At 37.4% G+C, this 13188-nt stretch overlaps 1 protein-coding gene across 2 annotated transcripts in view; it reads right to left on the bottom strand.

The window, feature by feature from the left end:
* MYO16 (myosin XVI) overlaps positions 1 to 13188 on the bottom strand; it is a 559391-nt gene that overhangs the window by 56035 nt on the left and 490168 nt on the right. For both annotated transcript variants that reach the window (XM_034758177.1, XM_034758176.1), the window contains one exon: positions 3871 to 3967. In XM_034758177.1, the coding sequence (XP_034614068.1) occupies positions 3871 to 3967 (97 nt within the window). The remainder of the gene's footprint in view (positions 1 to 3870; positions 3968 to 13188) is intronic.

A 13188-nucleotide genomic window follows, 5' to 3' on the forward strand; every position in this document is an offset into this window, starting at 1 on the left:
AAAATAAAGAGGATAAAGCTGAGAGCAACATAAGATATTTGTTATCACCTTCCTTGTCTTTGTTTATATATTTATAATCAGATTTGGATGCTCAGTGTTTAATTGCTTGAAATGTAGGAAAGGTTAATGTGAATATACCAGTATTCTCTGTCTCCAAAATTCACTGGGGTTTGAATTCACGCAGTCTTATCTATTTCAAGCATGTTTATAATGGAGGAATTTGAGGATTTACATTTCCATTATTGTAGCCAACTGTGTCTCAATCTCTCTAACCACATTTTATAATAAAAGTTGACTTCTTTAACATCAGAAACATTAATGCACTAACCTTATTTAGTTCAAAAGGAAATTAATAGTGCATTTTCCTTTTGACAATTTTATGAGAGGCTTCATATTTGACGCACACATTACGGAATCTGAACTCATAAAATGCTGGTGTTGAGGAGGTAATGAATACATGCACAGAACATAATCTAGGAGAGTTCACTGCTCTCAAATACACAATATTGAAAGAGCTTAATCATATAGAATTGTTCCTTCACCTGCTGTACTTTCTGAAATATATTTTCAGAGCAAATGGCATATTTGCTAAACATTTAAGCAGAAAATCCTAAATCACCTTGAAGAAAACAATATATTTCTAAAGCTGTGAGACTTTTTTATCTTTGTTTTAGATATTTTTGTTTTATTTTTTTAAAGATAAATAAAGCAAAAGTCAACCAATGGTAGAGGATAAGAAATATATATATGTGCTGGATAAATCTACATTATGATTGTTAGCAGGACTGCAGAGGACGGGACACTGAAATTGATATGCTGGTCATTAAAACTGGTCATAATATTTTTGATGACATATGCAGTTTCATTGAGGCAGAGATGTATCGGTTTTGACTAAAAAGCGACAAAGAGTCCTGTGGCACCTTATAGACTATCAAAAGTATTGGAGCATAAGCTTTCGTGGGTGAATACCCACTTCGACTAAGTTCATTGAGAAGACTGAGAGAGAAAGACTTTCTCCACACACACATACACCGCCTCCCACAAACTTCCTGAATTGAACAGCTCTGGTTTCAATCCAAAAATGGACATTTCAACAAAATTCTGTCTTCATTAAAATATTTGAGAGTTTTTGTTTTCATTCCAGTGCACAATGAAAACAAATTTTGAAACCTCCAATGGAAGCTAAATGGAAGTGTCATCTTTTGGCAGGCTCTGCTGTTCATAATGTAGTCCTTACTGCACTGCTTTCCTCATTTATGTTGGCCACTCCCAATGCCAGAGGTGTACCTGATTCTTTAGGGTTCCCTTTGGTACAAAGATTGGTGTTGTGGAAATTGTGGAAGGTTGTGGATTTGGCTTCTATACACAGATAAATTAATTCATTCTTTGGCTGGATTGTGATGGAAGAACTTCAGGAAAATTAGCTTTTCCCTCAGTCCCCTAATCAGTTCTCTAGTTGATTCAGAATGATCAGAACTGCTCCTGGGTAGCTGCTGAACTTGTACACCCATGGGTTACTACAGAGGTTGTGATAATCTGAAGTATTTGAGCTCACAGCTCCTGGTTTAGGTGGGATGGGTCTCGTAGGCAATTTTCAGGGAGGGATACTTGGCTCTTTAAGTTGCTTCCCTCCTTTCTCCACTACAGTCTGGGCTTGATGACCTATCAACACATGATGAAAGACTTACCTGTTTTCTCAGGATTTTGTTGAAGGCAGGGTGGTAAATTACTGAGGGGATGACTGGAAAGGTTTGGATGGATAATAATGTTTGGGATCGATAAAATTTTTGTATGAGGGCTGTTTTTCTTTTGGAGAACTCTGAGGTGTCCTGTTATATTATTTTATGAAAATGATATACATTTTTTACTGTGCTTTGAATTTGAGATAGGCACAATGACTATATTTGAATAAATAAATGTAAAACTTCATTTTACCCATTTCAATAATAGATTACCTATTAGAGATTGCCCTGATCTACAGATGTGAGTCTATTCTGGACAATCTAATGTCATGACTGGTATTTGATGCCACTGCATTATGCCCTTAATCAATATGTCATAAAGAAAAAGACATGTCTTTAGCTTCAAAAGATCTCTGGCTTGAAGTACAACAAGACTGATGTCCATCAGCCTAAGAGTACCTTTGCGTTGCTGTCAGTAGACTCGGTGCAATCCATTTATTCTAGGGGTAGAATGGGTTATGTAAGGTCATGTTGAGTCATACTGCTTTCTGGGGAGAAGCAGAAGGCATCCCAAACCTCTCAAAGCTCCTGGGCTTGCTGTTGTTACATACTTGCAACTACACCTATTTGTGGAGTATTGCTTACTTTGCAGGCCGATGCATGGATGGGGGAAGTCTGCCTGGGCCTTACTCAAGCCATGTGTGGGACAGGAATGTTCCTTACTCCATCAGCTTACTCAGACTTCCCACACCTGTGTAAAGACAGGCAAAATCTGCCCCACAATAGGTGAGAGCTTTCTAAATACTGTTCCTGAGAAAGTGAATTTTTAAATGGAAGTCAAATCCAGAGGCTGGAAACAAGAAGCTGAGAAACTGAATTTTGTGGGAAGTTAAGAAAGCATTTATCCTCCTTACTTAGGATTAAACTTTGCAGATGTCATGTAAACCTTGGTGTTATGGCAGCTGAGGAAGGTCTGGTTTGTGGTGAAGTGGAATATTACTGGTCATTGAGTTTAAACTAGATGCAAGAAGGTGAAGATTGTCAACTTCTGTTGGTAGTCAGCACGAGAGGGAAAGCAGGATGAATCAGTTTTGCTTTTCTATTGCAGATAAATGTGTGGAGGCAATGGGGCTAATTGCATTTCAAGTTAGACATGTGCTTCAATACCTTGTTGAATGGGGACCTGTGTAAACTACCGTCCTCCAAAATCTGAAACATTATTAATTCCTATTATTATTTCCACACAGATGACTTTGTTCCCCTTGCTTCAAGTGTTCTCTCTCTTTCCCCTGCTTTCTCTCTATAACCCCCATTTAGTGAAGAACAGATCATTAAATTGACAGTTTTAAAAAATATATATATCCAGGACATTTTTTAACCAACTACGTAACAACTGTAAAATCAAGACGTACTTCTGTCTATTGAGTCAGCTTTTTTTAAAAGTGTTAATGTGAATTGTTGCTGCTACAAGCCAACTAAATAAATAATGTATAGTGTGAAGGAAGCTGTTTTATACAAAGCAATATTCACTTTTGAAATGGTTATTTGAGATTCTGATGGGAAATAGAACAGAAACTACAGGAAATCAGGAGACAGTGGATAGTATCTCCTTAAAAAGTGTGCCAAAAATGTCAAAATGACCTTAGTAAAGACACCAACATAAAAGTCAAAGAGAAAAAAAAAAACAAGCCAAAAGAAAATAAGCAAGATACCGCAAATGAGAACAAAATAAAGACAACCAACACCCTAAATTAGTAGCATTAAAATCGCTGTTTTATGGATGTAAGATATATGCAAATATTTAAAAAGTTTGCATCTTCTATACTTTATTTGTTATATAGTGGGGAATTAAGAGTGATATTAAAAACTCTCAAATCCTAGAAATATAGTCTGTTCTTTAAAAAACAAGAAGCACTGGTGAAAAAGGAATGATAGAGGGACATTTAGTTTTAACTGCAGCCAGAAACTAGAACTGAAACTGGGTTTGTCAGACAAAAGGTGCTCTTGTTAACAATGTCAGTCTGGACTTCTAAAAATCTGTATAGTCAGTTAGTTGGAGGTGGAATTGTTTGGAAATGTGTCAAATACAATAACTAATCAAGGAAGAGAAAACTCCCATATCACAAAATGTTCTTGCACTCAATGTACAAAAATTATAGTTCAGAAATATTTGTTCTGTAATTGTTACCTTTTTGACAAGTTATAATTTTCCTCTGCAGTTGAAGGCACAAATCATTGAGATGGTCAGCTTGCCAGTACTTTAGAAACACTTTTTGGACTCCTATCTAAAATACAAACAGCAGAGAAACCTTTACCATCACGAAAAAAAAGGGCAAGATGATTATAGATAAATAATGATCATACATAAAGCATCTAGCAAACGGTTGAGACGAGATCAGAAACGTAATATATGTCACAATACCTGTATTTGGTGTTTTTCCCTTCCATTTATAAGGCCACAAGGAAACACCTTGCTTTTGAAACTTTCCGAACATGCACATAGACAATACAAAAAATCCTTAGCAGTTCTTTTTATGCACAACTTTCAAAGACATTTCTTTCTAGCTGCCTTCAAAAACCTGTGTCTTTACAAACAGTGAATACTGAGAAAATGGGAGTATTGATTAAGTAAGAGTTGCTCTCATGTGCTATTTTCTTCTCAAGATTTTTGTGGAAGAAGCATTTCTTTGCTACTTAGAATTGTAAAGAAGAAACAAGCACGCACTGAGCTAATGAAGAACATAGCTCTTTTTGCTGCTGGGATTGCTACTCACCTGTATGATTAATAGGTGTGTGGATTAATTTGTACAAGTCTGGCACTAATTGCTCAAATTATTCCAAATTTTACTTGCTTGTAGCCTACAAGCCTGGTTCTGCTCTGTTACACCAATGGAGCCCCATTGAAAATATTTTCTGTGGGGATGCCTTTGTGTGACTGACAGCAGAATTAGAAAAAATAACCTTTGTACAAATGGACAAAAAAAGCTCAAATCATCATAAGCTGATAAAACACAGAAGATATTGCAACTTATGTTGTGCTTTCTTCAGAATACCCCATATACGCAGCCGAGGTTACAGAATTAACATAATACTATACCGCTGTTTGATTTCAGCAAAATCTACAGTCAGTTAATAAAAGCATATGCAAAACTCTGATTAAATAATTTAAGCAATGATTCAGTGCTGGACATGGCTAAAACCAAAGTAAAGAAATGTCAGTATGCAATGATGAAACAAACCTACAGTTTCAAATCTCCCATGTATTGTAACCCTCTTTAACCAACTCGTATAATAAGAAATATTAATAAAACCTTACATTTATATTGCACTTTTCATACTGAAGGGTCCCAAAGTGCTTTCCAAACAGGAATCATTTAGGCCAAAAATGATTGGCTAATATTTTGGCAGAATTTGCACCACAACACTCTTCTGAATTGGATGCCAAACTAATTTAACAGTTTTTGATTGTCTCACCTCTAGGCCTTGCCTGTACTAACAAGCTTTGTAGCGATAATTCACCATTTGTGCAGTTCCATTGGCTGCAGCATTAGTCACTTAGAAGCACAAAATGCCAGTGCCCTATCCACATAGGGTTGCCAGTTTTGGTTGGACATATTCCTGGAGGTTTCATCACATGACATAATCTTTAATTAAAGATAATCTTTAATTCCTGGAGACTCCAGGACAAACCTGAAGGACTGGCAACCCTATGTCCACGTGAAGCTTCCAGCACTGCTACTGGGGGTAAAGCTGCACTAGTGGTGAATTACACTCGTAAAAGTTGTTATTGTACATGTAGCCACAGGGCCAGATACCAGCTTGTAAACTCAAAACTCTATTTGACTTCAATGGGCTTTGCATTAGGTCCTCTAAATCTGGCCAAAAAAAAAAAAAAAAAAAAGAGAGAGAGAGAGAGATAAACTCTACCAAAGATCATAGAGAGATTCTCTTTTATGTTATCTCTTAGCAGCCTGGACTTTTGGAGATGAAAGTAAAGATTCCCCAACCCATTCCAACATGCGTGTGATTCAGCTCATAACTATCGGTCTATGTGGGGGGGGGTGAAGTTTTGCTCATTTCTTCTGCAGGCATAGAGAATGCAGATGAAAGAGTACAGTTCTGCTGTGTGAAGAATGAGTGGCAGGATTCAGAGACACAACACAGTGAAGTCTGCACCCCTTGTGGAGGGTTAGGTATGGGCCAAAGGAGAGATGGTTACATCTCTAGGACTGTATTTTACAGTTAGACAAAAGCAGCAGCTGTAGAGCAGTTGTGTTTCCATGCCCAAGTCTGGTGGGGGGATTGTTTCCCTCCAGCCCTTATGCTATTATACTACACATTATTCTGGCCACAGGCTTAACTGACAAGTGAGACCTATATGTGTGGCTACTTACTGTTATAATGAGATTATTCAAATTTAAAATTGGAAGTCTCAAATTTCAGATCTTCTAACATACAAACTACATTTCTGTAAAGTGTAGGTGGTTTGGACAACAAAATTCACCAGATAGGAAAATAATTATGACTACCGGTGCTCTTGATGTTGGAAGGCATGGGAATGATTTTGCTAGTGAGAAGATACATAATGTTTTTCTGCGAAAGACTTTGTTAATTCTTTTATTTAGATAGCTACTTTTGTAGTTAATAAAAGTGCTATTCTCGCTAATCAACTTGCCTCCTGCGTGCCTACCAAACATCCCAGCTACTTTTATTAGTTGGGTCAAGAATAAATTTCCTCTCCTCTCCCACCTCCATATATCAATAAACAAGTAACTGCATTATGGGAGTTTTATAATTGCCTCTGAGACACCCAGTATTAGCTATTGTTGGGAATAAGATACTGTACAAGAGGGACCAATGGTAAGATCCGGTATGATATTTCCTGTAAAAATTCCTAAATATCTGGAAGAATATGACATTCACAAAACCAAATTTACAGTTGTGGTGGTTTCATTAACTTACACTATGTTGCTTGCTTTGGTTTATGTGTGTGTTGTGGGAAAGGGAGGTCCAAAATTGTCAAGCTTCACTCTTCATGCTGTAGATACCATCTAGCTATTCATTTGTTTTGTTTTATTATGTTTGTTGCATTCCCAGAAAGCTACAGAGGATGGTTGCTCAATGTTTATTACTTCACTTAGTGTACTGTCTTTCTTTTTTGAAATTGCTCACCATTTTTGGCAGCAAATTGGTGTGACACTTTGTACAATATCTACTTGTAGTATAAATCTGAGACATAGGAATTAGCAAGGAAATGTGCACACTTTCTTCAACTCACTCTTTTCTATCTGACCACTACTGGCAGATATATGCCACTGATAATAATGCTAAACTATGAAATATAAATCAAGTCTAGAAACTTAAAACCAAATTCAGAAATGGTTTAGGGCATTCTTCCATTCCTGTGACTTCATGTAGATTGATGTTTTGTACCAAATGTTCAAAGTGGCCTTCAGTAATTTAACTCCCAAATTTTGCAGATGAAAATGATAGGTGAGTTATCTAAATTCTGATTTGAGGATATAAAGATTCTTATTTATATATATATCTTATATATAAAGATGCAAAGACTCTTTTCTAAAATTTCTATCTATTTCATTCTCGTGCACAATCAGCATAGTAAATTAAGCCTTTTGAGGGAGGTGGGAACTACATTTAACTAAACTTGCTTTAGTAGAAACCTACAGAGAATCTTAGGCCTTGTCTACATGGGAAAATTCTTCAGCATAGCTATTATGGAATAATTATTCCACTATAGCTATTTTGGAATAATTCTCCCATATGGACACTCTATTGCAGAATACAAGCGATTTTATTCTGGAATAGTTATTCCTTTCACAAAGTGGAATAAAATTACTTTTATCTTGCAATAGAATTTGCAGAATCATTTCTCCCTGCCTTTTACTATACAAGTATACTTGCTTATACAAGCAAGACTATGCCCTTTCCTTGAGTCAAAGAAATGCAACCACCACTTCCTTACTTAGCCAAAAAGATCTCACCAAGGTCTCTAGTGACCTCTTTATACTGTAGTCTATGGGGCCATTCCTCTATGGGGTTATCCTTCTTGATTTATCAGCTGACTTTGTGCAGTTGATCTCTCCCTCCTCCCCAAACTTTCACCATTCTATACCTGCCTGGTTCTCTTAATTCTCTGACTTGCTCCTTTAGTGTCTCTTTTGGTTTCTCCATCACTCCTTGCCCAGTCTCTGCTGCCTTTCCTTAGGGTTCTGTCCTCAGGTCTCCTCTTTTTTTCTCGACTATTTTCTGGATAACCTCAAATGTTACCATGGCTTCAACTATCATCTCTATGCCACTGATTCCCACATATCTCTCTCCCTTTGTTTAGATTTGCATCTCTGTCCCTCAGGCATCTACTCTTGGATTCCCTGCTTCAAGGTCAAGTGAATGTACCAACAAATAACTCCCCTTATTTCCCCAGGAAAATCATCCCAAATTCCTCTCTTCGTCCTCACTGCTGAAAATTCGATCTTCCTTCCTGACACACACGTCCAAAATTTTGGTGTGATATTAGATTCCTCTCTTGACTTCTCCCACCACATCAAGTTTGTCACTAAGTTCTATGGGTTGTAACTAACCTCTCAATCATCAACTTTTCAAACTTCCCCCTTCAACCCTCCCCGCCCCAGAAAAAACCCTGTTCTTTTCTTCTCTATCCCTATGGCTAACACGTTTGCTATGCTGTTCTCATTTCTTGTCTTGACTACTGCAACCCCCTTCTCTCTGGTATCCCTGCTCCTCACTACTTTACTCCACTCATCCAAAATCCTTCTGTTAGTATTATTATCATTATTTATTATTTGTATTAGAGTGGTTCTCAGAGGCCCCAGTGTTGGGCATGATGACACCCATTAAACTAATCTTTTCCTTCTACTCTGATTATGTTACTTCCTCTTTTTACCTTCTTTTCTAAGGTTTCCATTAGCCTTCTGTATCAAATTGAAGCTTTTCATTCTCAGTTTCAAGGCTCTGCCCAGTTGTGTGCCTGCTCTGATTTCTGCATATTCCCCACATAGCTCCACACAATTCTTCTTCCTAACCACCCTCTAAGCATCTTTCTTTCACTCTTTTCATGTCTGTTTCCATGCTGCTATAAAGTCCTCTGGGCGGGGATTATATATTTTAAATTACCATGTACATGTACCATGACATCCTAACTACCAAAATATTTAAAATAATAATGCAAAACTATAGACACTTTCCTGTGTTTAGCATTTTCACTTCAGTGGATATATTTTTGTTGAAAAGACGAGTATTACAAACAGCTGATGCTAAATGATTTTCTCTCTTTTTCTGCATGCAAATGTTTGACTGAATGAGCGGACTAAAGCTTCCTCAAATTTGTACATCACTTGTATTTATTCAACACATTTTTGTTTTTGCATTTTTCTTTTAGCCTTTGGATTGAACATGAAAAATTCACTTTGAGAATTTAAAACTCTTTATATATGAAATTTGTTGGTTAGTTGCACTTAGTCTCATAAGAAACACAGTATTGTATATATTCCTGGAGTGGATGAGTTTATAATTAGATGGGAAGCTCAAAGAAGCCTATGGAGCTTTATAAGTGAACCCAAAAGGAACACAATCATGACTGAAGCAAATTCATTTTTAAATTTGCGTAAACACTATTTACGATTTTTTGCAACATGTGACATCTCTACTGACAGTACACCTTTAAACAACATCTACTGTTAGAGAAATTGGCATGAGACATTAGATTACTTTAGTATTAATTGAGCTTTGAATAGATCTACCTTTGAAATGAATCTTCTGAAGTTAACCTAGAACATCTATACTCACTCCACAATGTATAATGTTGATACTCCTTGAAAGGGAGAATAATGAAAATGTTTGGATTTCATACATCAGTTATGTGTCTCATAAAAACAGTTTTTGAGACTACAGCCTGTCTTCATTTTGGTCTTCTCTCTAATCACATAATGTTTCTTGCTTGTCAAGGGGGTGGGGGGAAGGTTAAAATGTTCTACTACCAAGACACTCAGTTCTCAATACTTTCAGGACTACAAAATGCTCTCATCTGAGGTTGAAATTTTAATGTCATTCAGACTCCTGTAAAAGTAAACCATCTGTGAATTATAGTCATAGTTATTTTAATTAGAAAATCATAAGGGTTTTAATGTTATTTTTCAAAATGATACATTCTTAAAGATTAAGTAAAATTGTCATTGATGACTACCAAAGCTTCAATTACTGCTATTTTTTTTAAAGAAAAGGTGTAGGATGCAAAAGTACAGACATTCAAAATTACGGAATGGTTGCTGAGATGGAGTGTAGGTGGTATAAAGGCAGTATTAGATCATACTTAATAGGTGTCAAGGGAATCTGTGAAGCTGTTCTTTAGTTTAAAAAAGGCAATTTGTGGGAGTGCTGTGTGTTTCTGGCAGTACGTTCAAAATAGCTACCTAGAAAAGACAGACAGTTATAATATAAAGATATTTTACATGACACACATTTTCATAGTACATTAATGAAATGTGAAAAAACCCTAAAGCTATTGTAAAATTTGTCTTTTTGTGGTATTAATGTATATAAAATCATTATAATGACATACACAGTTACAGGGCACAGATATAAGAACTGAACTATTATTTGTAAAAGCACTAACTTTCTGCTTTATTTATGAGCTTTTACTTACACATTTTTAAGGCTTTGTTCCATTGTCTCTGGCATACTAATGACCTCTGATTCTGGCATGAACCAAATAGGACGTCAATTCTGCAAATGCTTATGTATGCACTTAGCTTAAGGCACATGAGTAGACCCATGCTCACATAAATAACAATAAGCATGTGTTAGTGTCTCAAGAATTGGGGCTTTAGAGCATCCCCTCTTTGCTGCACTTCCATTTCCTCTCTCCAGGTAAGGAGAAAGGTCCTGAACCAGGAAATAGATGGGGTTTGTTGGGAAGTGGCTGCTGCATGGTGTGCCAGAAGATACAGAGAAGCTGGAGGCACTGAGGGACCCCTAAGACCTGAATGCAGAACAGGTTTTCACTGCCGGATATTACAGCTGGGCGCAGGTCTCTATGGGACTTGTGGGGCGCTAACTGAGCTTGGCCTGGAAATCTGCAAGATCCTATTTGCTAGACTAGAGACTGAACTGGAGAGGGAACTCCAGGCACCAGGCATGAAGAGTCCTGACTCTTGATTGAACTGCCCATGGACCTAAACAAGAACCACTATTGCTTACTTTAAATTCTAACTGCGTAAGCCCCTGTACCTAGGTTACTTGCAAACTTTCCCTTTCCTGCCAGCCTTAGTAAAGTACCCTTTCACTTACATGTGTCGGAACGGGGTTATTGGGACACACCAGGGCTAGTGCCTAAAAGGCCTAGCTGTTGAAGCACCTACTGTGTTTACCTCTGAACCGGGTGTGCTACTGGCACTTTGAGGGTTTGGTTTACTTCAGCACTGAGCAGCCCCAATAATTACAACTGCTACAAAATAGACTGACAGCTCTGTTATTTGAAAATGCTAGAAATATGCAGAAGGACTGAAAAGAAAAAAATATGTATGTGTGTTGAGACAGACATACAGGCAATGAGAGACAGCAATAGCAGCAACAGTTGGGAGCTGAAAGCCTGGAAGACAAAGCCAGATATATAAAATAACAACTACAAAGGCATGTGCTGCATAGGAGGAAAGAGATAAAGAGGGCTAGAGGGAATGAGAAGTATGTAGAGGAGAAAGTAGGCTAAAAGAGGAGGATTGCAAAAGCTTGGCTGTGGAGGAAAGGATCAGGAGACATGTAATCAGAGAAAACAATCTCTGAAGCAAAGAGATCGGCCTGGACAAAGATATGGGCTGAGATTTAAACACATATGCAATATAAAACAAATAAAGAGCTTTCAAGTCTTTAGGTCTTAAACAGATATACAAGGAAGAGAGGAAAAAAGAAGGAAGGAACAGAACAGAAACATGTTCAAGAAGCAAAAAGTTAAAAATAGGAACCTAGGAACAGAGTTCAGAAGATAGAGAGTAAGAGCACATGTGCACACCTAGGTGAAAATTAAAGACCCATCCCTTAAAGATCTCGCAGTCCAAGGAGACTGTGACTAACATTTTTGTTTGTGTCCATTTATGTCACACAATGCAAATAATTTTTTAGTTGGCAAAATAAGGGTCCAATTTACTCCTTGGGTTCCTCCAGCAGACTCTTGGGAGGGTGGGATGCAGTAGTGCTTCAGGCCAGGCAGTCAATAGGACTGGCCAGCGATAAATAAATGGAAAAAAGAGAAATTAAAAGGAAAAGTCACAAGAATAAAATGCCTGCAAACTGCATTGAAACTATTTAAAAACACCATAATAGAGACTCAAACCAAATGTATACCCCAATTAAAAAAAAAAAAGCCACTGTGGCAGAATAAAGGAGGTGGGTAGCAGCAAAAAGCCATCCTTTAAAAATTGGAGGTAAAATCCGATTGAGGAAAATTGAAAGGAACATACACTTTGCAAGTCAAGTGTAGAGGTATAAGGCAGGCCAAGAAAGAATCTGAAGAAGAACTAGCTAAAGACACAAAAACTATCAACAATTTTTTTAGGTACATCAGAAAGCAGGAAGCCTGCCAAACAATCAGTGGGGCCACTGGACATCTGAGCTCTAAAGGAGCACTTAAGGAAGACAACAAGAGCATTGCCTAGAAGCTAAATGAATTCTTTGCATCAGCCTTTGCTGCAGAGTAGGTGAGGGAGATTCCGACACTTGAGCCATTCTTTTTAGGTGACAAATCTGAGGAACTGTCCCAGACTGAGGTCAATAGCAGAGGTTTTGGAACAAATTGATAAATTAAATAGTAATAAATCATTAGGACCAGGTGGTATTCACCCAAGCGTTTCGAAGGAACTCAGATATGAAATACGTAACCTGTCGCTTAACTCCACCTCTGTACCAGATGACTGAAGGTTAGCTAATGTAATGCGAATTTAGAAGAAAAAAAAGGCTTCAGAGGCGATCCTGGCAATTACAAACTGGTAAGCCTAACTTCAATACCAGGCAAACTGGTTGAAACTATAGTAAAGAACAGAATTATCAGACACGTGGATGAACCCTATTTGTTGGGGAAGAGTTAACATGGCTTTTGTAAAGAGAAATCATGTCTCACAAATCCATTAGAATTTTTTGAAGGTGTCAACAAGTATGTGGAAAAGGGTGATCCAGTTGATGTAGTGTACTTGGATTTTCAGAAAACCTTTGACAAGATGCCTCAACAAAGGTTCTTGAGCAAAGTAAGAAGTCATGAGATAAGAGGGAAGAAATCCTCTCATGGCTCAGTAACTGGTTAAAAAAGACAGGAAACAAAGGGCAGGAATAAACAGTCAATTTTCACAGTGGAGAAAAGTAAATAGCTGGGTCCCCTACAGATATATAGTGGGACCAGTGCTGTTCAACATATTCATAAATGATCTGGAAAAGGGAATAAACTGTGAGGAGGCAAAGTTTGCAGATGATACAAAACTACTCA

The sequence above is a fragment of the Trachemys scripta genome, chromosome 1, assembly GCF_013100865.1.
Source record: "Trachemys scripta elegans isolate TJP31775 chromosome 1, CAS_Tse_1.0, whole genome shotgun sequence".
NCBI lineage: Eukaryota > Metazoa > Chordata > Testudines > Emydidae > Trachemys > Trachemys scripta.